A 25922-nucleotide genomic window follows, 5' to 3' on the forward strand; every position below is an offset into this window, starting at 1 on the left:
TATATATGGACTAGAAATTGGTCTGGATGAATATCCAATCGGCTATGTACCTTTTTCTAGGAGAGGTTGCAGGAGCAGTTGCTATTTATGTTGTAGGGTATTTAAGTTAAGTTGTTATTCTAAAGTCTAAGCTATATACCATATTAGCGCTATGTTACGTATAGTCCACAATTAAGTATTACAAAAATTACTGTTCCTTGAAAAGCTTAGATATATAGCTCAATCTATTCTTTGAAAAGCTGCATTCTTAGGTCTATTTCTTACAAAAAATTCCGTGAATCTGTACGGGGTTATGTATAGAAACGAAATTTCCATAAAGTACGAAGCAACGCGTCTATACTATGGCTTTTATGGTACAAAAAGGTAAAGTGGCGAATGCACAGAGCAAATAGTACATTTGACCAGTATGTACCGTTAAGGAATGATGCAACGGTTTACATGTTCATGTTTGATATGATTGACTAACACACTAATTTAACAGAACGCAGTCCAAGTCCAGTTCAACGATTATTGAAGCCTGTAGAGCGGTATTTTGAAAAGTCATGTAATTTTTGTGCAGCTACCTTAAGAAGCGATCAGATATATACATTACCATATCTGTATTAGCTGTAATCAAATATACCTAACCAGAGCACTCAAACAAAATAATCAGTTCGTTTAATAGAAATTGAGTGATAAAGATCTACTGATGTCAAAAAAAAAAAAAAATGAAAGCGTAAATAAAGCAAAAATAATAAAAGAGTTTGAAATTCGAATAATGGTACAGGCATGAAAAAAAAAAAATCAGATTAAATATTACTACTACAAATTGAACGTGTACGTCACTGTTATGTCAAAAAGCGTTGTTAATCCTGATGTTGTTTGACTTGATTCTTTCTATTAGGTAATCCACCTCCTGGTTGATTCCATGACAGATATGATTCATCTCCTAATTTTCTCGGCTTCACCAAGTGCCGAATAGTAAGTATAATTCCCAACAATATACATAAACCGCCTACAGCCATATAAGCAATACCCAAGTATGGATTACGACCTCCCATAGCAGTTGTTGTAGTCAACACGAGCCATTTTTCGCCTCCATATTGTAATGTGTCGAAATTCATGTCAATTGCGATCCTATATCTGCCTGCTTCTATTGTTGTATTATCATTACGAGCCCATATTTTACGAAAATCAGGTAAAGCAGCTACATGCATCCAGACATGTAATCTTTCCATTGTTGATAAATCGGGTGGAGGATATTGATCTGAATACTGACCGTTGGGATAACGCAAAGACCAGTTGGGTGGAGGCACAATTTCTGACATTGCATAGCTGGTTTTTCCATATTTCTTTCTGTCGGAAGGCCAAGCGATGCCAGACGTACTCAACTTAATAGTTTCACTCGAACCTTGATCAATACGTGTCAAATCTGATGCCGTATCTAACAAAAGGAAGAAATGTTGATATTCAATAGGTATTCTTACCCTTTTCACCATTCACGCAGAAATGCCAGTATAATACCATTAAACATAGAATTTGCTATTAATCCACAAGGAAAAACAATTTTGCCCGCATCATTATATGCTAATGGGTCGCAACTCGTATGCAGTGTAGATCCTCTAATAGCATCTCCTTGTAATTGTGTGGCATCATAATTCTTGATATATTGTCGATGATTTTGATAAAATTCTGTTAATCTGTAATACATGAATACTGGTGGCTTCATTGCAACAGGTACACTGAAGTCAATTGTACATCTTGGAATACTAAGCTGATTGGGGTTTCCCCAAGTTGTATCTAGAAAGCTCGTTTCATTTTTGTAAGAATAGGCAGGTGCTTGTATTGATGCCATGTCAATTTTACTATCTGATAACTGATAATCGTATAGACTGGGTGCTAAATAAACGGGAGTATTGTATTGTTGACAGTACGAATAGTTGATCATAATTTGGTCTACCTAGAATTAAAGGATGGCCGTATGAATATTAAGGTATTCTGTAGGGGATACGCATTTGTTCGTTTTTTTTTAAAATGGACCTACTTTTTTGCTATTCCAGTAAAGCAGACCACCAGCTGGACAGAAAATAATGCCAATCACAAATAGTGTAGGCAATACAGTTCTAGGCGTTAAGACAGGTTGCCAAGCTGGTAACCGTTGCTGTCTGAAAGCTCCATCTACGTCGAAAAAGGAAGTGACATTCAAGAGTTGATTAAGCAACAACTTCCGAAATTCTTTACAAAATTAGCCAAGTGACATTTTACTGCTACTATACCCTGAGGCTTTCGAGACTTTTTCATTTCGTTGCCTGTTGCATCTTTTTCTTCTTTTGCCATTTTTGCAACTATTAACTAGTTTACAGCCACAGTATTGAACCAGTTAGCAATAGCAAAATAGATAAAAAAAGCTTAAAAAGCTTAAAAAAGAGAAAAAATGAAATGAAACTGCGATTCAATTTGATCTTGTGGGCAAATCAATTGCAACAAAGCTCCTGCTTTTGAATATCCTTTACAAGAGCAGAGTAGTAATGAAAGAAGTATTTCTCTTCAAAAACCATAGGGAACCAACTGCTTAAAAATATAACACAAACTAAACAGTAAGATATGCGCTATATTATCAAAGCATGACAACATGTGTACGTATCAAAGTGAAACGCGCAAATGGCAAGTATTTACAATCAAGTCCAACAGCACAACTGGATCAGCAGTGCAATGAAACCCCGTAACATACAATAATTTGAACAATAAGAAGCATTCTTCGATTTAATGTGGCAGTATCAGGCCTGGCCAATTGAGCTAAGGTAGCAGTCGGAAATGGACAGCTTTGATAACAAGAGAAGTACAAGCAGGGTAATAACAGGTACTAAATCACGCTTTACTGACAAGATAAATATTTACAATATATTATATAATCAAAATTTTATCAAGAACAGTTTCACGCGGGAAGGATAACAGTTTTCTTCACGAATAAAAATCTTACTGGGTTAACAACTTCTTAAGTTCACCTTGACGGTCGAGACCACTCAAGCTGTCACAGCCACCAATGTGCTTTTGGTTGATAAAAATGTTAGGAACGGTACGTTGACCAGTCTTTTCCATAAGGTAGTCTTGGATAGCAGCACCATTGTCTATTTTTTGAAATGGACATGCTTAAGCATATGGCACGAATAATTTCCCCTTCTAACTGTCCATCATGCTTAGTGCTTACCATCTACGTCGAGCTCGATAACAAAGAAATCTTTACATCCATTTTGCTTCAAAATCTCCTTAGCCTTGCGGCAGTAAGCTATGCGATGCAATGAGCAATATTTAGTATCATTGTCTTATACTTCCGCTGTTCTTGCGTTTTTTCCCCTGTTTGAGTTATTTCTCTCTTCTGCTTAATTACTTACGACAATAAGACTTTGAGAAGACGACAACCTTATTGTTCGCAATAATATCTTCGACAATCTGTTGGACGTTGGCCATTTCTTCTTCTGTGTAAATTTTTTTGGTGGATAGAAAAGAACCCATTGATAAGAGAAAAGGAAAAAGTTTGGTTTTTATAGGTATTCTTTCTCTTGTTCGATTTCAAAGTCAAAAAAGCGGGAACGTGACCTTACGTTTATTAACCAGTTAATAGCCAATTAGAAAACGCATAGCATTATACAGATGACCACGATGCATGAACCCACATTCAATAAGCGACACATTTAAAGTTGAGATCGACTGTTCAAAGAATTGGGGTGCTTTACGGCAGATTACTTGCGCTTGCAATAAAATAGATTGCGCAAGTTATCTTTTCGCACCGTATCATTTAGAACCAAAGCTTATAGAGTCAATAAGAGGTAGTGCTTCATTTTTAGGAAGAGAAAGCCAAAGAGCAAGTCATTAGAAACAAAGAAGCTAATAGATCCGTTTGCAGATGTGTAATCAAAAATAGGAAGATAAGCGCGATGCAATCCTATTCTGTTTAACGCGCCACAGCATGCTTCGCTACTTACGATTACCAAACACCTCCTTTGGCATGTAGGCGTTATGTACTCAGGATACTGTTTTTCCGCTTGACTTTCGCACGAAATGGCTATTAAATTGAGACTATTTTACAATTAAAATTCAGACTAATTTAAAAATTATTTTGGATGAAAAGTATAGTTTTTGGGATCATACCTTTTCTGTCAAAATGCTCAATGCCAAATGTGCGAACTACTATTACTCAAACAAGGTAAATATACTGTGCCAAAGCACAGAATACCTACCCTGTTTGAGTATGTAGTAACGTCAAGCAGCAGTTAATAAAACACCAGAAATGTACAGTGACAAATTTCACAAGATGAACTCACCTAAACGCGTAAAAATCTTTAAGCCGTCGGTATAGAACCTGCAGCACCATTTTCGTTATGGCGATGGCGAGAGAAAATGCCGGGGCGGCCATTGTGTTCCCATACGAAATTTGCAATAGTAAGCATATTTTTGGCCGCATTGACGTCTCTTTGCCATATCATACCACAGGTTTTGCAGGCCTTGGTACCATAGACGCTGGAGCCGTCCGAAATTCGTACTTCTTTCATTTCGACACCATTACAATTATTACAAACCTACGAAAATGACATTACTTCTAGAGAAGGGCACTTGATTTGGCAATTTGGGACCCACCTTTGAGGTTTTAAACTCGTTGATGTCCACCACCGCAGCAAGAAAGCAGCGCTGTCTTTTCAGGAGAGTACGATACAACTTTCCTGTCACACCTGCTGGGTGGCCTTTAAATGAAACGCAATCCTTGTTCTTCATCCCGTCACCAAAAATGACTAATGGGATTTTCTTGCGGTCTTCAAAGAATGGAGCAGCGGTCCATTTCTTAACAGTCTTTGTTTTGTATCTGCAAAGGACAGGTTAATGTATTTATATAGTTACCAGTTACTGTTGAATCAGTAGTAATGAATGCGTACCTTTTTTGCGCAGCTGCTTCTACATTAATCGTTAACTTCTTCTCTTGTCCTTCCTTCCTTTCTGCAGCCCTCTGTGCTTTTCTTGCATGTACTTTACTCTTCGTTGTCTTGCTTCCTCTCGGCAACTTTCTTTTACGCCGTTTATTCTTGTTGGTTTTTTTTCTTTTTCTGGGGTTATACTCTTTGCCTCCATCCAGAAGCATGTTAGCGAGCTCTTCGTCAGCTCTTTGACGGCCTTGATAGTCGTTAAATATGAATTTGGCAGAGTTGAAGCCATAAAATTCATGTAAGCTTTGGATATGTCTCAATACATAAGAAAGGTACAGCTTATATTGTATTTCGGAGTGAACAGTCTTGCACGTCGGTAGATTGGTCTCAATTTCTTTAATACCAGTTGCAACCTTCTTTTCATCTACGACCCTTGCACGTCTGTTATATCCAGCAATTTGAGCGCGCTCCTCTTTGCTACATGCGCGAATTTGATGCATATCTGTGTTGTAACCAACTACAGCTGTGAATATCTCATTACGCCCTGGATCTACAGCTATCGGCATGAAATACTTGTTGATTTCAGCAGGAGTAAAATCCTCAAGAGTGAGTGTAGCTGTTGCACTTTTTTCTTGACGGGAACGGACAAACAAAAAGGTTACAGCAAAGCCATCTGTGTGTATTACACAATTGAACATGTCCTTAGAGTTGGCTGGAGCTCTGACAAGGTCTTGTAGGCTATTTGAGCAACAGATGCTTGTTAATATTATTAGGTTCTAAAAGCAAAGTATAGTTTTTTCCTTACGTTTCATATCCGAATTTTGCAAAATTAAAAACATTAAAGAAGATCTCGAGATTATTAGCATAGGATCCGTTGCCAATGGACTGTCTGGACAAACAGCATAGGGCCTTTTCATTGATGCTGACATGCTTCCATTTGAATGACACAGTGGGAGTTAATGAGAATAATTTGGGTTTTTTGTCATTCGGACCAGCGGTAAGGGCTTTCGTTTCGATCAACTGCAGCATGAACGCCAAAGGTGGTAGAAAAGTTGATGGTGCTGCTGTGATATTTTCGATTGTTGGAGTTGATGGCATCTTTTTCATCAATGATTGGCATGTTGCATCGGCTTCGGGTTGTTTTGTTATATCAACATCCTCCAACCATTTACAAGTATCCATATCATTCAAAATTTTAGGAAGGCAATATGAGTCAATGAGTCCGTAAATCACATTGTTCTTTGTTTCCTATTATTTGACAGTGAATTGGGCAATTAAAATCTTCTCTATGAAGATATAAGTCAAGCATTTTACCTGGAAAGTAGGCTTCAATGCCCAATACAAGTAATATCTGATACGTTTAGTGAAGTTTTCCACCATGTGGTTCATGTAAGTGGTTGCTATACTCTCGCATGCAGCCGCCATAGCATCACTATAACCTTTGATTTTTTGATCCTTGAAGGGGGATATAATGGATGGATCGTCAGTAGCAACGTCATCGAACGTCAGAGCCACAGTGTGGTTAATGTAGGCTTTGTTGGTAATTTTTTGGCCCAAGACTAGCTTACAGATGCAGTACCAAAAGTTTTGTTCATAAATGTATTCCTGAACAGTTAAATTACGGTTCTTAATAATGTAGTGATTCATGAAAAGCTGTGCTCTGGTTGTGACGTCCCGTATAAATCTGCACAGCTCAATCACTTTTTGCTGGAATCCTTCATGCTCTTTCCGTAAGATACTGCGCTCAGCATCAAAAACACCGTCCACGTAGGTTACAAGGGGCAGTTTCCGAGCGTAAAGCTCATACTTATCTGAATAGTTTGTTCGAAGGAGCTCCGCTTTAGTAGTAATATGTTGTTGGCAAGCAAAGGAAGCTTTTGAGTGACCACTTAGACCACAGTGCTTGCATATGACAGTATTCGATGGCGATGCTTTTTTTGCTTCTAGCCTTCTCTTTTTGCCTTTATCTTTAGCTTGCTTTGTTTCGTAGTCGGCCTTTCCGGACTTTCGTTTCTTGGCTAGAAAAGCGTATGAATAGAATATCAGCGAAAATGAACAGGAAATACTACCTCTTCAGCTATCTGTTACCATTATATTCTGGACACAAGTATGAGCCCTTATGGGCATGTCCTTCCCGTCCGCAATCAGAACATGTTTCTAGAAATTAATGGTTCAACGATTCTAAATGAGTACATAAACGAATAGTAAACAAAATACAGCAATAATGAACTGACTTTCTTTATTTTCTTGCTGCTTTTTCTTCAACTTTGCTTCAAGGTAAACTTTTGCTTCTCTTGACGGCATGATAAAAAAGCTACTCAAAAGATACAAACACTCAGTTACAAACAAAATATGTACAGTGCAGTCGGTGTGAGTAGCTCGTGATGAGATCTCATTTTAATCTACCTGATGATCCACTGTTAACACTTCCTTAATAATTCTTTAAAGGATATAACTAGACTCTGATAAAAAAAAGGGAAAAGGTACCAACTTTTTATCTTTTTATAAACTGAAACTTTTTGTTAGAATGTTATATTTGGACAACAAAGAAGTTTTGACAACAAAAACAATCTAGACAGATTTCTTTAGACGCGCTAAAATTTGACACCAAATCGAGACACGTTTATTAATAAAGACACGTTTATTTATCACTTCATCAGTTACTGACAATAAACAGGCTTTTTTAACTTAATTTATACAATCACCTATTGTTATTGCTTTCTTTAAGGGAAAAATGACACTAAAGTGACACGATTTTAGATCAAGAGAGATGCTGAGCAGTCAATGAAAATACAGGATTGTGAGTCATTTACATAGAATACAACTGGACAACCAGTTCAAATGGCAGCTAAGGAGAATGTAGGTAATTTTTCTGGGCCGATCAAACAACGAAACTTACTGCAACAAATGCGTGCAAAAAGAGGCGGGCCTCAGATGTTTACTACAAGTGTCCAAATGTAAAAAGTAACTAGTCCGAAAATAATGACTTAAATTTTCTGAAATAAGTCAATCAAAATATCCAATTTTGTATACTAGAAGGTCTAAATTAAAACCGAAAATACTGTAGTAGCAGCGGTATTCGAAATTTCTAGGTTCATTTCTATTGGAAGGTTTCTTTTCAGCCTTATTTTCATTAACCGTAAATTAACGTTCTATAAGTGCCTTTTGTATAATAAAAGCTATGGCTGCCACAATCTAAAAGTATACTGGCGATTTGTCAATATCGAGTGAGTACGATAATAAGGAGAGGAACGGAAACTCTACAGTTTGCTTCGATATTGATCTCAAAGCGAGCGAGCGAGCAGAATAAGGCCCTGTCGTAAAATGGATTCACTCTTTTTCGTAGAGTAATATATCAGTTTCATTCGTCATTACGTTTTCTTACGTTCTATGAAACATCTTCTTCTATTGTCACTAAGGAAACAAAATCTGAAATAAAAATCGGGACAGTGACGTGTGGACCGGAGGAATTCTTTCTTGGGAGGCACTTTTGAGAAAAGACCTCTGCCCCTTCATTGTGCTATTTTGGTTTAAAATGAAGCTGATGATGTGACTTATAAACACTTTCAGCCAATCGGTTTGAAGTACCTATTACAAACCCCCAGGTTTTTCGACAATTTCCCTTTGTCATATTTTGCTTTTTTCTTTTTATTGTGCCAAGTTCTACTTTACATTAGCACTCAACGTTTAATACCTATTTCAACCCAATTCAACATGTCACAATCACAACTTCTTGGACACAGTTTAAAGATAGCAAGACGAAATTCGGAACCTACTCTCGACGATATGAATAAGTCTACAGACTCTTATTTTAGTTCGACAACTGCTGCTTCGTCTACAACAAGTGACTTGAAGGGTAGTTCAAAATTATTTTCTTCAATTCAAACGTCTCCTTCTACCTCAATGTCGATTTCATCAGCAGCACATGTGCACTCTCCTATACCTTCACCAACCACCTCCGCTGCGACAAGAACTTTTCAACATAGGTTGAATGCAGCGCAAGAACAAAGAACATACCATGATAGCTGCCGCCGCTTGACAGACTATCTTAATACAGCTGCAAACTTGACCAGAGAGTTAAAGACAGGGAATCTTGGGCGGTTCCCTATGTTCTATCCTGTACAGAACCATCCCAGTTCTAAGCCCACAATGGCTCGCTCGCAGACTTTAGACACCAATCATTCACAAATTGTAGACGAAGCTCTTAAGCGTCGTTCTTCTACTACCTCTAACCATCTACCGTCAACAGCAACGTCACCCATTATCAACAACACTTTTGAACAGCCTCGTTTAATACCAAATCATCTTAATGTATTAGCCCTAAACTTAAAAATGGGTCATTCTGAAACTGATATTAGTAACTTAGAATCAAAATCGGTGGCTCACCTTCTCGATGAAAAATTGAAGACCAGTTTAGCCTATTTAGACAAATTATCCAATAGAGTGAGCGATACATCTTCTAAAGTATTAGTAACAGGTGATTTGAATTCTGGCAAATCCACTTTCGTCAATGCTTTGTTGAAACGAGAGGTCTTGCCTGTGGACCAACAGCCTTGTACAAGTATTTTCTGCGAAGTATTAGACGCAAATCTTGTTGGTGGTGTAGAACAATTACACGGCATCTTTGATCCCAATCGATATAATGTGAATGAACCAGCTACATATCATAAATTAGAGATGCGTCATCTTTACAAGATTATTACGGATGACTACGAACCTTATGCCATGCTGAAGCTTTACACTAAGGATGCTAGAACTACGCAGGAGTCTTTACTCCATAACGGTGTGGTTAACATTGCCTTAATCGACTCCCCCGGTTTGAATACTGACTCCGTAAAAACAACAGCTGTATTCGCCCGTCAAGAAGAAATTGATGTGGTTGTGTTTGTCGTCAGTGCAGAAAATCATTTTACTCTTTCTGTAAGTGAGATTACCGACAATACTAGAAGATCCCGAACGAATGTATTAGTTACTCTAACCATTATTTCATATAGGGTAAAGAATTCTTGTGGAATGCAGCCAATGAGAAAACACATATCTTTATTGTCGTGAATCGCTTTGACTCTATTCGTGATAAGGAACGTTGCAAGCGTTTAATTTTAGAACAAATTCGTCAATTATCACCCGCAACTTATGCTGATGCTGATGATTTGGTTCACTTTGTCAGTGCTGGAAATGTCGATCTAGAGCCAGGTTCCTACAAATTAGACGCTCCTGAATTTGCTCGTCTCGAACAACGTCTACGTGCCTTTGTTCTGGAAAACCGCACCAAATCAAAACTTTTACCTGCTAAGAACTACTTGGTAAACTTACTATCCGATATCAATATTTTGTCAGAAGCCAGTGAAAAGAAGTCCTCCGAAGATTACACAGCCGCTACTGCAGAGTTAGAACGTGATTTACCAGCCTACCAACATTTATTGAAAGTGCGTGATCATTTATTAGATCAAGTAGAGAAAGTGGCCGAAACAACAGTATCCAGCATTCAACGACATGCTCAAAATAGATTAAATCAAGCAGTAGAGCATGTGAGTGATGCTATTCGTCAAATTGAATACCCTGGTATTTTCTTAATTTGGCAATACGCTCAGGATGTCGCTGATTCCATGGTTCAAACTCTTATTAAAGAGGTACGTCAAGAGGAGCAATGTGCCCGCCAAGAAACCAGCAACTGCCTCGATCGATTGCATGCTATGGGTTCCGAACACTTGGGTGAATATGATATGACGGCCGATGTGAACAAGATGTGTGTCAAGTACAAGGAACATCGTTTGATGATTTCTGTTGAGGCCACTGATTTCTTTGACCTAGTTTTCGATGAAAAGTTATCTGGAGCTGCTTTATCCATGGGTGCTCTCACTATGGTTGGTGGACGTATGTTGGGCTTTAAAGATGCTGTTTCTAGTATCTGGAGCGTTTCCAATATGTTGGGTAACCATAATAATTTGCGTCGCTGGGTTGTCCCTGCAGTTGGTATTGCCAGTGTTGGTCTTATTGTCTACGTCGTAAGCGATATGCGTAATGCCGTTGAACGTAAATTAGCCAAGAAATTCAAACAAGCTGTTCAGGAAGCAAACTATGTTGAAGGACAAAGTAGTCGTATTGCTCGCGAAAGTCGTAAGGTTTTACGGATTGAAGGTTGGGAGATTCAAAATAAAATCCAGAAAGCCATTGAACAAAAGGAACAGAAGCGTAATGAAACCAAGGAAGCAGCAGCTCTATCTAAGGAAACTGCTGAATACTTCAACACCATTCTTGTTAAGTCAACTTTATTGTTAGACAAAGTTCAGGCTGTCCAATGTGATTCGCAGCAATACCTTGCAAAGGAAGAAGCTTAAAAAAGTTATGCCTTTTAATACAACGCACGTATTTATGTTTATTTACCTTACATTTACCCTCGTTCCCTTCTCTTTTCTTCTTAACTTATTAAAATTCATACATTATATAACTTAGCACATTCCATTAAACAAATAAGAATAAAATACTTATAGTTGTTGAGCAATTATTTGTGCTGTCATTTTCAAGCATTCTCTTTTGAATGGCTATGCATCAAAAGAGGTTGTTTGCTCTGTCAAAATTCAGTTTTATCGACTTCAAAAAGAAGTGGAAATCACTGACTTACCAATAAGTACAAGAGAACAAAAGTGTTTAGCATCATTGTAAATTACGGGCAAGCTGCGCTTAAGCAACAATTGTTATAATTAATGACCTTTTTTTTGTTTTCTTTCCTTTGCTAGTCATCTCCCGTCTACTTCCTTGGGAAGATGTTAGCTTCTTTTTCTTGAACAAAGATCAAGATTCTGTTGATGGTATCGCCAAACCTCAGTCAATGCTTCATTTCAGCAAAATTAGAGAAAAGTCAGCTTTTTTTCTACTACTATCGCTTCTTAGAAGCTTTAAAGTTACTTAGTAAAACTAGTTTACACCTTGCTTTTTTTGCAAGACGAGTGTCTTATATGGAGCAGCAACCAAGATTCTGCTACTTTTTATAGAGTAATCGCTAATGACTAATCACTTATGTACATTTTTCAATTTCGTATGGATAACATTCTATACTCTCTTTTCGATGTTCCACATGGCGGATTTTCGTTGTTGTTGTTGTTAATTACTATTACGACTTCTACTGATACGATATTAATAAATGTATCAATCCTTCATCAACTTAAACGCATTTACTTATGATTGTGCAAGCCTGTATTGTACCTAAAGAATATGGATAAAGTGTACGTGACTCCGCAACCTATTAATAAGCGTAAGATATATACAGAAAGAAATGACAAGTGTCAGCAAAGCAATGAACATCAGAGAGTCATAGTTTGTGTAGTTGCAAATGCAGTAGATTCAAGATCATCTATCAATTAAGCTTGTTGGTCAGTAGAATATTACTCAACTAAAAATAGATACATCTTTAAAAAACTCAAAAGGTACAAAATGAATTAAACACATTTGAAAATGCATGTATAAAGTGAACAAAAGACGCTGGTATTTGTAACCATAGACAAGATTTTTACCCATGATGTAGAACCCTCATATTAGACTTCTTTATCAAAGCATAGAGTAATTCGCATACCATTTAAGAAACCGCTCAACAGAACTTTACTGATGGAGAACTTGATACATCAAGTCGAATACCCGTAATGTTAAATCGTTAGCTCACGCTCTACGTCAAGCAAGTATCATATTATTTATGAATTACTATTTTTCCTATGGCTTCTGGATGATTTAGATCAAATTGCCGTCTGAGCGCCGCATAAACGACATCAATCAATAAAATCACTTGACCAAGGTTATACACTAGCGTTATAGCATAGAAAAAGTTTGCATTGCCACTACCGGCATAAATCCATAAATGCCAAAAGATCGGTGCCAAAACTGATGCATATAGGAACAAATTACAAACCAAGAATCCATAACGGCAGTCTATGTGAAGAGAACGTGCAATTAGGAACATGTTCCTCTGCTTTAGCCTCTGGAGAAAAAAATTGATCTTATAAGCCTTACATTTAAATAGTTCGTCATGGACCGATACAAGTGCTAAATAAAAACAGGCATCACTAGCGGAAGGATAGCTCTTGAATATAGCCGTAATGCTGCATAGTACTGTGGCCGCCAAGATGGGCTGGTTTCTAACAAATAGTCAAGCAAGAACATGTGATTTGTTAGCAAGTGACAAGTGGCAATACATTAGCAAATGCCATTATCAAGTTACCTCATTTTAATACAGATGGGTGCGGTAAAAATAAATGTATGGAATTGAAATACAACCATGAAAAAAGAACGGAATTGATCAAAAATCTCGATGAAGAAATACCAAAACATGCCCACATTTGGTGTTAAATCAAATACAAAGATACTATGAAGGAGATGGAAATCAGTAATTGTTGACCAAGAAGTTCATGTCTTTTTCGTTTAAACTGCACTTACATAATACCATATGTCGCTTTAATGAAATCCCATGTTCCTACGAATAATCGCGATAACAGGAATAGACAAACAGTCCATCCCGAAAAGTGCAAAACAGGCTTCGATGTCTCCATAATCAACAGTAAGGCCGGTAAAAGCATGATGGGATAGACACTCAGATACGACGCAAATGCAATCCAAAACATACTTAGCGAACTATACACATTTATTGAATTTTTTTCTGTTATTTGTTGTCCTGTCTTATATTTCAGGGCACTTAAGAGTGCCATGGCCACTGCTAAATTACTGAATATTTGAGTTGACTTGGATGCACAAGATAGTAGAGTTAAAGGGTTGAACAGATACATAGCAGCTACGGTGTTAGGTGAGATATGCTTTCTGTGTAATTTTTCTGCTTTTAACTGGCCGTTTTTGATATCGTAATATTGTTGTTTTAATTGAGTAATGCAAGTCAAAGCATAAGCAATAATGAGGTCAAGTGTGCTGTACAAAATGGGAATGGAGCCGGAAGGCAGATAATCGATGCAAGAAAATAAACATAAAAGTAAAGGAGGCTATATTTGATCATAAATATTATCGTGTATGAGCTCATTATTACTCGCTTCGCTACTTAAGGCACGCTTGTCGTTTAATATACGCACCTGATGAAAGACACCGCCATCGTAAGGAGCCACTTTATGATTGTACAAATAAACACCCTCAGTTACTTTTATTTATTGAAAAAAAAAAGTATAAAGCTGACAGGTTAGGTTCTTAATCCAGTGATCTTCCTGCTAATGTCAAGCTAAACGGTTTATACTTACGGCGTTTGAAGCTTGTTATTGGCGTCGATAATTCAACACACTCCATAAGTGTATTCACAACGGAGGGAAAACTGAACATAACGAGCCTCACAATAAACGCTGTGGTGAAGACTACCTTTGACGTTTTGAAGCTAGTGATCATGTCAATCTTTTCTGCTGATTGAAGGTTGGAAACAGTTATTTGCAGATAATTATCAGGGTATAGCAAATTAATAAATTTGAAAGAAAAGGTGTGTTTAGAAAAAAATAATGTTGCATGATGAGTCCTTTAATGGCGGCGATATCAGGGACAAAAAAAAAAATCGTAAAACCGTTCGTTTAGCATTAGTTTACGAAAAACGGTTAGTAAACGCTATTTATTGCCAGCACAGTGCAGCGAAGTGTATTATAACAAAAAAAGAATTAAACATTAAATAATAAATAATAAGTTAAAGAATATAGACCTCGTCAACGCAAAAGCGAAAACAACATAAATGATTTTCTAAATAATTGATAACGGTGAAGAGGGTGTAGAAGATATTGGTGTATCGCAATAATGCCTCTGTATAGCAGGACGTAGCATTTTTAATGTTGCAGCCAAATCCTTTGGAATCAGTGGCTTTGTCAAATATCCATCCATACCAGCTTCTACGCAAATTTCCCTTGCAGACGCTTGTATATCAGCTGTGAGAGCAACAATAGGTAATCGCCTATTCGAACCTGCTTCCAGAGCTCTAATCCGTTTTGTTGCTTCAACACCATCACACTAATTTCCATCAAAGACACACAATAAACCACGATATTAGCTTTAATTTGATTTCTATTTCAAAAATACTCAAGCTTCGCTAAACATTATTTCTTACCTTTGGCATATGATGGTCAAAAAAGCCAATACAATAATAATTAGGTGGTCGATTTTTCCACAAATTAACCGCTTCCTCTCCATTGTTAGTGCTCTCCACCATAAAACCCATCTTTTCCAACTGCTTCCGAAGTAATTTTTGGGCTACCATATTATCCTCCGCAATCAAAACAGGCTTATTAGCGTACCATGAAAGCTCATCCTTATCGAAATAGTCTTTCATTTTTGTTCCCAATGGTGTCGATATTTTCGGCAAAGGAGATGTGCGCTGCTCATCCAGAACTTGCTCTAACATGGTTAACAGTTTCGCTCGTCGCACTGGTTTTGCCATTTTTACAAGGCGGCCACGGCGCTCGGAAGCGGAATTGATTGCTTCTGCTGCCAATTTATGTCCATCTGTTGAAGGCGTATATAAAAGAATGATATGTAACTCACATTCCGGATCATCGTCAACACTCTGCATCTGATGTGCGATAGAATTACTCGGTTTTGCTGGTAAATCTAGAATCAAGATTAGGTGGCGGCCTTGAAGAGCTTGAGGCACCGCTTGGTGCATATCCGTAGTATGCTTGACCATATTATTGGGTAAAAGTGATCTAATCATTGCAGAATTAAGTTGGCTAGGGCTAGCCAAAAGAATTTGCTGATCTTTTAGTGATAAACTCAAAGCTGTCATTTTTTTTACACCACTGGCATCTTCGAGTTTTTTCTTTTCTTTGTTGACGACAATAGTAAACCAAAAGTTGGAACCGTTTCCAGGTTGTGATTCAACACCTATATCACCCATCATTAAGCGAACGAGCTGAAGACAAATAGATAACCCCAATCCTGTACCACCATATTTCCTAGTAGTGCTACCATCTACTTGCGAAAATGGCTCGAATAACAGACGTTGCTTATCAGGATGGATACCTATACCTGTATCAATCACCTCAAATTTCAACCGAATAAGGTCGTCATTACCGTCCATTTCGATATTGTTATCAACAAGGTGGCATTTGATGATAACACCTCCCTGATGAGTAAACTTGATAGCATTACCCAGTAAATTCGTCAAAATTTGCCGTAAGCGAGAGGAATCAGCAACGATATTTTCAGGCACAGCTGGATCCATAATGTAGACCAAATCGAGACCTTTTCTGTCTGCTAGAGAGCTAAGAATCTCGATCGTATCTGCTATCACTTCTTCAATCACCAATGGTGCCAAATCTAAGACTACTTTACCAGCTTCAAGCTTTGAAAAATTAAGTAAATCATCTATGGAAAACCGTACCGCATGAAGTTAGTAAACCATACCAAATTTTTTTTATATATATACTTTCTAATTTTTACCGATAATTTTCAACAACATCTCGCAGCTTTCTTTCGCCGTATGCACAATATCTTGCTGCTCAGCATCCAGAACAGTTTCTGATAACAAAGAGATCATACCATAGAATCCAGAAAATGGTGTACGCAACTCATGCGACATATTGGCAAGGAAATCAGCCTTCAGTTTCATTGCATAGAGGGCCGCCTCTTTACTTTTGCGAGCCTCTTCTAACGCCGCCTTTTGATTTTCAATCATTTTGACATTCGCATAAGTCACTTTTTGTATACTCTTGAACAGAAGCGCGTTAGTGATAGAGATACCAATTTGTTGTGACAAAAGTCGAAGGACAATTTCATGGCGGCAAGTCAACGATCCGACGGCTCCTTCAATATAAATACAACCAACCACTGCCGCTTTATGAATGATAGGTGTACAAATACAAGATTTGGGCTGAGTTGTACAATCAGAGAAACGAGAATCATCTTGAATATCTTTGATAAACAACGACTCTTGGGTATGTATGGCATAATGTGATATACGCGTAACTATGGAGTCTGCTTCTTCCGATAGTAACTTTGGCGATGCAAAAATTTCACAACCATCAGTTTGGGAACCGCAGCTGACAATGTAAAATGACGTGTTCTCCTTAACAATGATAACACCAGATTCAGCCCCAGAGTTTTCTAGAATAATACCTAGCATTTGCTTCAATAATAGCTCAAAATTCATTTCGCTGGATATGACTTGTGAACTTTTTAATATAGACGCCAAATCGACAACATCCAAAGTTAATATCATATCCTCAGGATCAGACGTCTTACTATTATCATTTTGCTGACTAGGATGAAGCATATCAACTGTGCACGGCTCTGTCGAGTGGAACAGACCTAGAGAATCGCGCTTGTTTGAAAATTGACATGGATCCGTTTGTACACTGGCTTCTTTTGCTTTTGTTGGTCTGGTAAACTCGCGAAGGGAGGCTCCATTCTTCTTTTCAAGCTGTGCAACCTTTCCATACATACCTAAATGACGATAGACAGAAAGGGCTTCTTTAAGCAAAGGTAAAGCAACAGACGGAAGGCCCTGACGAAGATAACAATCACTTGCTAATTCTTGAAAGATAGCGATTTCTACAGGCCATTTTCCTTCTTTGGCTTGACAAATAGCATGATCATAAAGTTTTTGAGCTTTTAGAGGATCTCCGTTAAGGCAAGCTAGTTCTGCATCGATGCAAGTGAGAAACATGTCTACATTGGCAGGATGGGCGTGCTCTGCCCAGTCAGCCAATTTCGCCCTAGTCTTCTCTAAGCTGCCGATTTCATTTTGTGGTAAATCATTACTTCTGATTAAACGTATGAAGCTGATACATCTGAAAAAATACATTAAATGTGTATGACGAGAGGATGGCTGATAATCTGCTTTATGGATATATGACGAACTAAATTTGATTGACGCAGCGTCGAAACCGAAGAAGCTGAGTACAAAAGACTTCATGGAATAGTAATAGTAAAGTTGGATAGTCAAATCCAAGTGACCTGATTTAGCTTGCTCTAAAAAGGTATCTTCTCGGAAGTCCTCGTCATCAAAAATTGATGTTTCATCCAGCTTTGTCTTGCCCTGCACAGCAGTAATTACGCGGATAATGGTTGTAGCCATTGCAGCAGCACCTACTGTCTCCCCAAGACTATCAATTTCTTCTAGGCAACTTTTGGCTTCACGCAAGACATCAGACACATTCTCACCGCACATTAAACTACCCTTGACGACGTAAAGACGTGCAAAAGTAGCATGTACTCGATCACCACCTAATAATCCTTGCTTTATAGCCTGCCGAGCCATAAAAATTGACTTTTGATAAGGGTGCTTCCACGAGGAGAGATAGGTAGCATAAAGATATTTTGCACGAGCGGACTCAGCATTTGCGCCATAACTATTACATAAGGAGACACCAACCTCACCAATTTGTTCACCGAACTCATAAGACTTGAATAATTGCATTGCAGCGATACCAAAAAAGACAAAACCTACACCTGTAGTAGGTGTTGTACCGTATTTTAATGTCTTCAAAACAAAATGAGAACCTACCGATAGCATGGCTTTCATATCATTGGTCCAATATGCCCACATACAAAGCTCTTCCATGATTGCAAATCTGGTTCGGATTAAGCGACTTTCGCAGACAGGTAACTCCAGAATTTCGCATAAACCAACATCCAGCACCTCATTATGTGTCACAACATATAAATCCTCCAAATCGCCTTCTGATGGATTCATCTCTATATCATCCATTCCTAACTCCTTCAAACATTCCAACAAAATGTTGGCACTTTTTTTGCAACCAGTACGAGACCAGCGATAACGATGTTCAACACGATAAGCAGCCGCACGATCAATAGCAGACTTAGCATGCACAAGTATTGTATCTAAGTAATCGCGCGTTAAATTGTAATCCATAACCCAGCTGATTTCCGCAAGACGTGTATAGAGGTGTAATGTTTCAGTATATCTTGAGTCAACGCCATCTTTCCAAGGATCTTCTGATGTTGTTAATAATTGTTGGGCAGCCAAATAATAACTGAAAGCAAGTTTGTGGGCGCCAGAATCAAAAGCTTTATCACCCGCTTGTATTAATATCTTCCGATAGCCAGATCGAATAGACACATTTTCGATGAGACGAATGGCAGCTCTTACGTGGTCAGCAACCCAAAACTTATCCACTTTATCTTGTACCATGAAATGATTAGCTATTCGTAAATGATAATCTTCTTTGACAGCTGGTGACGCTAGCGCCATAGCAGCTTGTGAGTATCGATCGTGCGCAAAGCGAAATTCGTCATTATTAAATGCTTGAATAAATCCTTGCTGCAAAGCAGACTGCAAACCATTGATTGCATCGAATTTCTGCCGACGAAAAGCACGTTCATCTGTAAATTTAGAAGACTTCATCGATAAGCGTCTGGTATGTATGGGTTCATCTGCTACTTCCTCGTTTTCAGAAGTTGTATAATTATCTTCACTTTCATCATCACTATACATATCTGCGGTACTTTCATCCGCCTGCTCATCAACATCGTCATTTTCAATCATCAAATTCCTCACAGTTTCATAGCTGAAACTATTGCCAATAAACGACGCCCATGTGAGAAATTTTCGTCCATCTCTCGGCAATTCCTTCAAACGACGAACAAGAAATTCTATGTCAACGTCACCATCTTGATCAACTTGTATTTCTGTAGACAAAGCTTTATCAATCTCTTGCAAATTGTATTCCCAGCGTCTTTCTTCCCAAGTGAAATAAATCAGATTCTTTCTTGCTAAGGTTGTTAACAGCTGGCAAGCATAAAATGGATTGCCATTAGTGCGTTTGTATATGAACTCTACCAAGGGAGCCAATAAAGCTAAATCAATCTCTTTCATTCGATGCATAGTAGTGCGCACAAGTTCCATTAGAGCAGTTTGATCCAAATTTTCGATTTTGACATAGCTCACAATGGAGTCTTCATTTGACAGGAGTTTTGTAATTGATGGTGACACTTCGTGTGTTCGATAAGTCAAAATAATCAAAAGGTTGAGTTTAGCTGATATAAGAGAATCTAGAAGGTCTATCGAAGCTTCGTCTATATACAGATTTTCTGTTAGTGTCACAAAAAGAACGGGCCATCTAGCTATGGATTTTCATTACCTGCTTGATGTAAATCTTCCAGAAACTATAAAACATGCATAAATTTATAGCTATACGGTTAGAGACTCATCGACAAAATAATAGATATAAATGGTCACTTACCAAGGTAACAAATTTAAAATTAACCATAACTTGAAAAATTTCGAGAAAGGTTGAGTGGAATCTCAATCTGATTTCACCACCCTCCATATCATATTCACAGCCTGTAGAGTTTAAACTTGCACTGCTTCCTGTAGATACTCTTTGTAAAGGCTGATCTAGAAATGACGCGAGTTCGGGTACATTATCGACAAGTAGGGTTGGTAATTGATATATGGTTTCTACACCTAATTGATCTATGAGCATTCGACGAAATCGTTCAATTTCGGATGATGGTTCAGCTAATATACTCTTCAAGAAGCTTGATAGGCATCTCAATATACAACCGTAGGGTGTGGGTTGACGCGTATCGAATTTGGCGGTAGCGATGTAACCGTACTCTCGAGCAAATTGCTGTACATTTCGCACCAAGGTTGATTTTCCTACACCTGCATTTCCATAAATTGCAATGATCTCGGTGTGTCTTCTGATTTTGTGGTGTATTTTGTTGCTGCTTCTACCATTCATTGTTTCGCTGCGATTGTTGACCCTCTTAAATGATGCTGATGGTTCTTCTGTTATTAATGCTAGAGAGCTAAACATGGATGATAATGGAGTTGTAATACTGGTAGAGCTTGCTCGTCGCCGTCTTGATCCACACATATAGGCTGTCCTTTTGATGATGCTGCTGATGAGGTTGAGATCACGACTGCGACCAAAACATGCGTTGTTAGGTAATGTGAAAATACTAGCAATGTCGTGCTTTCCAAGAGGAAAAGGGTTTATATTGCCGTCATTACTGTTTATTTCTCTTAAACATTCTTTTAGGTCTTCCCTTACACCATGAGCACTGGTATATCGTTCATCTGGAGACTACATTCAAACAACAAGATTCGATATTAGTAAGGTGCAGTTTGGCGAAAATCATCAACAACACTTACTTTGTTTGTTAATTTCTCAATTATCATTGAAAGAGCCACAGGCGTGTCGGCCCTAACTTCGTGAACGTAAGGCAGTTTTTTATTGAGAACATTATGTACAATTTCCATGGGGCTGTTATGTGAGAAAGGTAGCGTTTGGGTTAAGGCAACAAAGAAAGCGATGCCCAAACTATATAAATCTGTTCGATGATCAGGCTGAAATGTGGTTCTTCCGGTTTGCTCTGGAGACATGTATATAAGCATTTGCAAAAAATTGCTGGCACCATTTCGTTGCACGGTCTTTCTCCAACCTTCAGATGTCAAACTTTGTTCCAAACTACGAGAGCCTGAGCCAAAGTTCCATAATTTGACTGGCTTATTGTGAGGCCATAGAAAAGCATTTAATCGGATCTCACCATGTATAACTTGAGGATTCAATCAATTAGCATTTGATAGCCAGTATAAAGTGAAGAAAATGATAGTATACCTTGGTGCTTGTGTATTAATTCTAAACAGTCGCAACACTGAATCGCAAAGTCGAGAAACACCTTGAGAGAAAAATAAGGCTCAACAATATTTGTCATCATATTGGACACATCATTTAGGGCTGTTAAGGGATGGTTGTCTGACCCATCATTAATACTATGATTCAGTAAGCATTTCTCTAATCTGTTACTCCTAACATCTTCGTATATAAATGCAGTCAACCCGTTCGAAACCAAAACTTTATCCAAAGGTTTACATAAAAGTTCCTTAGATGTTCTTTGCCTATACAACCGTTGTACAATATGATACTCTCTTTCTAATCGTAATGGCTGGTGTGACAATTTAGCTACAACTGGTAGTTTATCTCGATTTCTAAATAATATAAGCGAAAGAAGATAAATATTTTTCTTTATATAATACATAAAAATTATATGATCAGACTTACCTAACGCCATGAGCAATTGCAATATTGTCTACTCCCTCTAAAGAAGTTGGAGCTTTAAAGCAATAGCCGGTAAGTTTGATGTCGGATTGGAAATCATTCAGATTGTAGAGATCGTTCATTTAGAACAAATAAACGAAGTTGATTACAGTAAGATTTTTTATCGTTTGTCAACAATACAATTAAGCAAATATAAAAGCTATTAATAAAACGGATATATCAAAAAATCGTTTTTCTTGCTTCCGTATTGAAGATATTGCCAGTTAATGAATGTGGGGAGTATTCGAGAGCGAGCAACGAGCACAAAAGCCTGAAATGAATGCAGAAAATTTTTTTCCTAAAATGGCGATCAGACACAAAAAAAAAAAAAGTTTAAATTGGGTTTAAAGACAGAATCGTTTTTTGAAAAATTTCAGGAACATATGAAACAATGCACCATGAAGTTCACAGCAATTGTAGCGTTCACAGTGTCTAAGAGATATAAATGCAGCTGGTAACATACCGTTTGTGAAATAATAAATATTTCTTTTGTCAAATAACTACTATATTTTCTGTTTTTGGATAATTCATTTATTTTGTAAATGATAATAAGATGATGTCAGTCGGCTAGAAGTTGAATTTGTGTTCATCTGCAGCTCCGAGTCGTATGAAGTACACGCTACAATACGCTACGATCTTTTTACAACGACCTTTTTTTACGCTTGTATGAATGTTTCTGTTAGAAATGAGCGGTAAATTAGATTTACATTAAAATTGTGAATATTTTCTCTATAACATACAAGAAGAAATTGTAAACGAAAATGACCAAGACTTTTATAATTTTGTTGTCCCAACTGGATATCATCTTGGAATTGATTTAATCAGCAAGGTCATTTTAACTGATAAACGAGTCCTTAACGTCATAACTGCAACTATTGCTAAAGGTCATATGTTATTGAGCCTCTAGAGACTATACATAAACAGTTTGGTGCTGTCCTATACATTCCCCACCTTTGATAGTCATCAATACTATTACGACCTTTGAAGAAATGAAGTTGAATCAAATTATTCAACAAAGCACCAATATTTTTGAACGGTATAACACCCTTCCTATTTGTGTGATCATCGTTGCTCAGCAACTTGATGAAAAAATTATTGAACAAAGCTCCCAGCACCAAGAGCTCCCATTCCTTAGAGAAATACCATGTGCATTTTGGGCAAAGCAGTGTATATTAGTGTCATCAAAGGATGGTAGGCTCAACAAGGGTAAATTAAAACACCATCCATTAATTATTGGATATTATGATTGCTAACACAAGCAATGAGAAAGTCATGTTATGTAAAGATGAACTATAATAAAATTGTTTATTTAAATTTTCTATTATAGTAACTTCGTAGACTCTCACTAGTATTGAATTGCTTAATTGACTCAATATTTTCAAGATGTCCTTTGTTGAAGCATTCTTTCCAATTGATTCTCGTTGTTTTTTTGAAACGTAGGTCGAAATCATATAATTCTGCATTATGCACTTCATTCTCAAGTTCTACAGTGCTTAGTTGTCTTGTTTTGTTGAGATAAACCAAAGGAGGAGTCTCTTCAATTGGCGTTGTTTCGATTGCTTCACAGTATTTTCTTTTCTGTCGTTGCAAGAATCCCAAAGTAGCTTCCACATAGCTTAATGGCTTTTTTTTTTGACGCTTCATCTCCTTTTTCCAGGCATTGCTTTATCTTGTGCAATTGAATTTCACTATTGCTTACAAATTTTATCTTAGCCTCCAATTTTCAGCTTCTTTCCCAATTAACTGGTCAAGATTATCGTGCACAATTGAGTATAGAATTTTACTAAAGAATCATTCCTTCCATAGTCTAAAGTACTAATCGACAAAGATTGGGAGCAGAGCAAATGGCAGATTGCTCGCAAATGGGTGCAATGTGTTTTCTTCTTGATTCATTTGTAAAGTTGAGGATGTCAGTAGTAAACAGCGTTCGGCCCATCCAAGGCTTGGTATTTTATCAATACGCTCTGGGATGGACGAGTAATTATCCATTTAAAGGGAAGACCTGTTCTTTTACGGAAACCTCTGATTCCTGAGTATTATTTGACCATAATACATCAGTGTCAGCTATAGATCCCGATACAATAATTTCGTAGACAGCAAACAGTATAAGTCTTTGTTAAATAAAGCGGGTTACTGATTCTTTGCTACGTTAATTTATGTTTGTATCTTCTAGCGACTTCGTAAAACCAACTGCGCCTGTATTTCTGGTCATTTTCGTTATGCAGCTCTCTTAGTAGATTATCCGCAACGGCGATCAAAGATAACTTTGTTCACACATTTCTTGTGAAAAATTGATCGTTCAATCAGGCAAGAAACTATCGAAGATGTAAATTTTAATAAGCGGCAGTATTAAAGTCTAAACAAGTAGAATTTTCTTTCTTCCAAGACACATCAGATGATCAAAATGAAGCCAGTGTTTTTAAATTTAGTTGACTTAAGATTTCTAACAGATCAAGTTTGAAGCCATCCATAACCATAATCAATTCCACACTTCAAAAAAAAAAAAAATCACGTAAAACATACAAAGTACTAGACATGTTTTATTTTACAACAAAAGTATTCTATCCACACTTTTAAAACAATTATCGATATGCAAGATATTAAACTAAATAGCTTATTTCTTGCCAGCCTTAGTAGCGGCCTTGGTGACCTTACCGGCCTTATCGACCTTTTCAACGGCCTTGATGACACCGACAGCGACGGTTTGACGCATATCACGGACGGCGAAACGACCAAGAGGAGGATAGTCAGTGTAAGCTTCAACACACATGGGCTTGGAGGGAATCATCTTGACGATAGCAGAGTCACCGGACTTGACGAACTTGGGAGCATCTTCAAGCTTCTTACCGGAACGACGATCGATCTTTTCGACGAGTTCAGCGAACTTACAAGCAATGTGAGCAGTGTGACAATCGAGGACAGGAGCGTAACCAGCAGAGATTTGACCAGGGTGGTTCAAGATAATGACTTGAGCGGTGAAGGAACCAGATTCCTTAGCAGGGTCATTCTTGGAGTCAGAACAGACGTTACCACGACGGATATCCTTGACGGAAACGTTCTTGACGTTGAAACCGACGTTGTCACCGGGAAGACCTTCAGTGAGGGTTTCGTGATGCATTTCGACGGACTTAACTTCAGTGGTGACGTTAGCGGGAGCGAAAGTGACAACCATACCGGCCTTGATGACACCAGTTTCGACACGACCGACGGGGACAGTACCAATACCACCGATCTTGTAGACATCTTGAAGAGGAAGACGGAGAGGCTTATCAACGGGACGAGTAGGAGGATCAATGGCATCAATGGCTTCAAGGAGAGTCTTACCGGTCTTGGAACCGGCCTTGGTTTCCTTAGTCCATCCCTTGAACCAGGGCATGTTGTTGGATTCATCCAACATGTTATCACCGTGCCAGCCAGAGATGGGGACGAAGGGAACAGACTTGGGGTTGAAACCGATCTTCTTGATGAAGGAAGAGACTTCCTTGACGATTTCGTTATAACGAGCTTCGGACCACTTGGTAGTATCCATCTTGTTGATAGCAACAATCAATTGACGGACACCAAGGGTGAAGGCAAGAAGAGCGTGTTCACGGGTTTGACCATCCTTGGAGATACCAGCTTCGAATTCACCAGTACCGGCAGCGATAATAAGAATACCGCAATCGGCTTGAGAAGTACCAGTAATCATGTTCTTGATGAAATCACGATGACCGGGAGCGTCAATGACGGTGACATGGTACTTGGGAGTTTCGAACTTCCAGAGAGCAATATCAATGGTGATACCACGTTCACGTTCAGCCTTGAGCTTATCAAGAACCCAAGCGTACTTGAAGGAACCCTTACCGAGTTCAGCGGCTTCCTTTTCGAACTTTTCAATGGTACGCTTATCGATACCACCACACTTGTAAATCAAGTGACCGGTGGTGGTAGACTTACCAGAATCGACGTGACCAATAACAACGACGTTAACGTGAGTCTTCTCTTTACCCATTTTGATAAC

At 38.1% G+C, this 25922-nt stretch overlaps 10 protein-coding genes across 10 annotated transcripts; 2 read left to right on the forward strand and 8 right to left on the reverse strand.

Annotated features, from left to right (window-relative positions):
- Positions 1-672: 672 nt before the first annotated feature.
- Positions 673-2423, reverse strand: BDF20DRAFT_850542 (ligand-effect modulator 3 family). The gene is made up of 4 exons (XM_053079962.1): positions 2256-2423; positions 2024-2157; positions 1504-1939; positions 673-1423 (listed from the first exon to the last, which is right to left on the reverse strand). The coding sequence occupies exons 1-4, from the start codon at positions 2314-2316 to the stop codon at positions 846-848; spliced, it is 1209 nt and encodes a 402-aa protein (XP_052938852.1). The 5' UTR covers positions 2317-2423; the 3' UTR covers positions 673-845.
- On the reverse strand, positions 2424-3480 carry BDF20DRAFT_850545 (glutaredoxin). The gene is made up of 4 exons (XM_053079963.1): positions 3372-3480; positions 3188-3265; positions 2960-3107; positions 2424-2857 (listed from the first exon to the last, which is right to left on the reverse strand). The coding sequence occupies exons 1-4, from the start codon at positions 3445-3447 to the stop codon at positions 2848-2850; spliced, it is 312 nt and encodes a 103-aa protein (XP_052938853.1). The 5' UTR covers positions 3448-3480; the 3' UTR covers positions 2424-2847.
- An 821-nt stretch (positions 3481-4301) lies between these two features.
- On the reverse strand, positions 4302-4571 carry BDF20DRAFT_850549 (uncharacterized protein). The gene has a single exon (XM_053079964.1). It carries the CDS (start codon positions 4527-4529, stop codon positions 4320-4322), a length of 210 nt encoding a protein of 69 aa, XP_052938854.1. The 5' UTR covers positions 4530-4571; the 3' UTR covers positions 4302-4319.
- Positions 4572-4679: 108 nt separating this feature from the next.
- Positions 4680-6913, reverse strand: BDF20DRAFT_850552 (uncharacterized protein). The gene is made up of 3 exons (XM_053079965.1): positions 6210-6913; positions 5701-6143; positions 4680-5633 (listed from the first exon to the last, which is right to left on the reverse strand). The coding sequence occupies exons 1-3, from the start codon at positions 6540-6542 to the stop codon at positions 4817-4819; spliced, it is 1593 nt and encodes a 530-aa protein (XP_052938855.1). The 5' UTR covers positions 6543-6913; the 3' UTR covers positions 4680-4816.
- Positions 6914-8798: 1885 nt separating this feature from the next.
- Positions 8799-11233, forward strand: BDF20DRAFT_815517 (uncharacterized protein; the record flags this gene model as incomplete). The annotated part of the gene is made up of 3 exons (XM_053077086.1): positions 8799-9014; positions 9105-9815; positions 9890-11233. 3 exons carry the CDS (start codon positions 8799-8801, stop codon positions 11231-11233), a joined length of 2271 nt encoding a protein of 756 aa, XP_052938856.1.
- A 1343-nt stretch (positions 11234-12576) lies between these two features.
- Positions 12577-14264, reverse strand: BDF20DRAFT_814627 (GPI transamidase subunit PIG-U; the record flags this gene model as incomplete). The annotated part of the gene is made up of 6 exons (XM_053076997.1): positions 12577-12815; positions 12897-13021; positions 13105-13248; positions 13320-13873; positions 13961-14025; positions 14123-14264. The coding sequence occupies 6 exons, from the start codon at positions 14262-14264 to the stop codon at positions 12577-12579; spliced, it is 1269 nt and encodes a 422-aa protein (XP_052938857.1).
- Positions 14265-14413: 149 nt separating this feature from the next.
- Positions 14414-22457, reverse strand: BDF20DRAFT_850560 (uncharacterized protein). Its single transcript, XM_053079966.1, has 9 exons — positions 22386-22457; positions 21887-22220; positions 21443-21813; positions 20977-21380; positions 20060-20908; positions 19958-19982; positions 16296-19892; positions 14965-16220; positions 14414-14867 (listed from the first exon to the last, which is right to left on the reverse strand). The coding sequence occupies exons 2-9, from the start codon at positions 22003-22005 to the stop codon at positions 14604-14606; spliced, it is 6885 nt and encodes a 2294-aa protein (XP_052938858.1). The 5' UTR covers positions 22006-22220; positions 22386-22457; the 3' UTR covers positions 14414-14603.
- A 204-nt stretch (positions 22458-22661) lies between these two features.
- Positions 22662-22829, forward strand: BDF20DRAFT_815651 (uncharacterized protein; the record flags this gene model as incomplete). The annotated part of the gene is made up of 1 exon (XM_053077101.1): positions 22662-22829. A coding segment is annotated over one exon (168 nt), but the record flags the coding sequence as incomplete, so codon positions are not given.
- A 479-nt stretch (positions 22830-23308) lies between these two features.
- On the reverse strand, positions 23309-23509 carry BDF20DRAFT_801351 (uncharacterized protein; the record flags this gene model as incomplete). Its single annotated transcript, XM_053076389.1, has 1 exon — positions 23309-23509. A coding segment is annotated over one exon (201 nt), but the record flags the coding sequence as incomplete, so codon positions are not given.
- Positions 23510-24536: 1027 nt separating this feature from the next.
- On the reverse strand, positions 24537-25914 carry BDF20DRAFT_850565 (translation elongation factor EF-1 alpha; the record flags this gene model as incomplete). Its single annotated transcript, XM_053079967.1, has 1 exon — positions 24537-25914. A coding segment is annotated over one exon (1378 nt), but the record flags the coding sequence as incomplete, so codon positions are not given.
- Between the last annotated feature and the right edge of the window lie 8 nt (positions 25915-25922).

Source organism: Mycotypha africana (assembly GCF_025528875.1).
Source record: "Mycotypha africana strain NRRL 2978 chromosome Unknown BDF20scaffold_2, whole genome shotgun sequence".
NCBI classification, from domain to species: Eukaryota; Fungi; Mucoromycota; class Mucoromycetes; order Mucorales; family Mycotyphaceae; genus Mycotypha; species Mycotypha africana.

Bases quoted from the DNA above. Each gene is read 5' to 3' on its own strand.
- BDF20DRAFT_850560 (XM_053079966.1), bottom strand. From the start codon at position 22,005: ATGAACGATCTCTACAATCTGAATGATTTCCAATCCGACATCAAACTT. The intron at 21,381-21,442 runs GTATACTATCAT...TGAATCCTCAAG, and splicing joins ATTAATACACAAGCACCAAG to TTATACATGGTGAGATCCGA. The intron at 19,983-20,059 runs GTAAGTGACCAT...CATGTTTTATAG, and splicing joins ATTTTAAATTTGTTACCTTG to TTTCTGGAAGATTTACATCA.
- BDF20DRAFT_850542 (XM_053079962.1), bottom strand. From the start codon at position 2,316: ATGGCAAAAGAAGAAAAAGATGCAACAGGCAACGAAATGAAAAAGTCT. The intron at 2,158-2,255 runs GTATAGTAGCAG...TTTTCGACGTAG, and splicing joins AAAGTCTCGAAAGCCTCAGG to ATGGAGCTTTCAGACAGCAA. The intron at 1,940-2,023 runs GTAGGTCCATTT...CTTTAATTCTAG, and splicing joins TTTACTGGAATAGCAAAAAA to GTAGACCAAATTATGATCAA.
- BDF20DRAFT_850545 (XM_053079963.1), bottom strand. From the start codon at position 3,447: ATGGCCAACGTCCAACAGATTGTCGAAGATATTATTGCGAACAATAAG. The intron at 3,266-3,371 runs GTAAGTAATTAA...TGCATCGCATAG, and splicing joins CTTCTCAAAGTCTTATTGTC to CTTACTGCCGCAAGGCTAAG. The intron at 3,108-3,187 runs GTAAGCACTAAG...TTCAAAAAATAG, and splicing joins TATCGAGCTCGACGTAGATG to ACAATGGTGCTGCTATCCAA.
- BDF20DRAFT_850552 (XM_053079965.1), bottom strand. From the start codon at position 6,542: ATGAATCACTACATTATTAAGAACCGTAATTTAACTGTTCAGGAATAC. The intron at 6,144-6,209 runs GTAAAATGCTTG...GTCAAATAATAG, and splicing joins CATTGAAGCCTACTTTCCAG to GAAACAAAGAACAATGTGAT. The intron at 5,634-5,700 runs GTAAGGAAAAAA...TTGCTCAAATAG, and splicing joins GCAAAATTCGGATATGAAAC to CCTACAAGACCTTGTCAGAG.
- BDF20DRAFT_850549 (XM_053079964.1), bottom strand. From the start codon at position 4,529: ATGAAAGAAGTACGAATTTCGGACGGCTCCAGCGTCTATGGTACCAAG.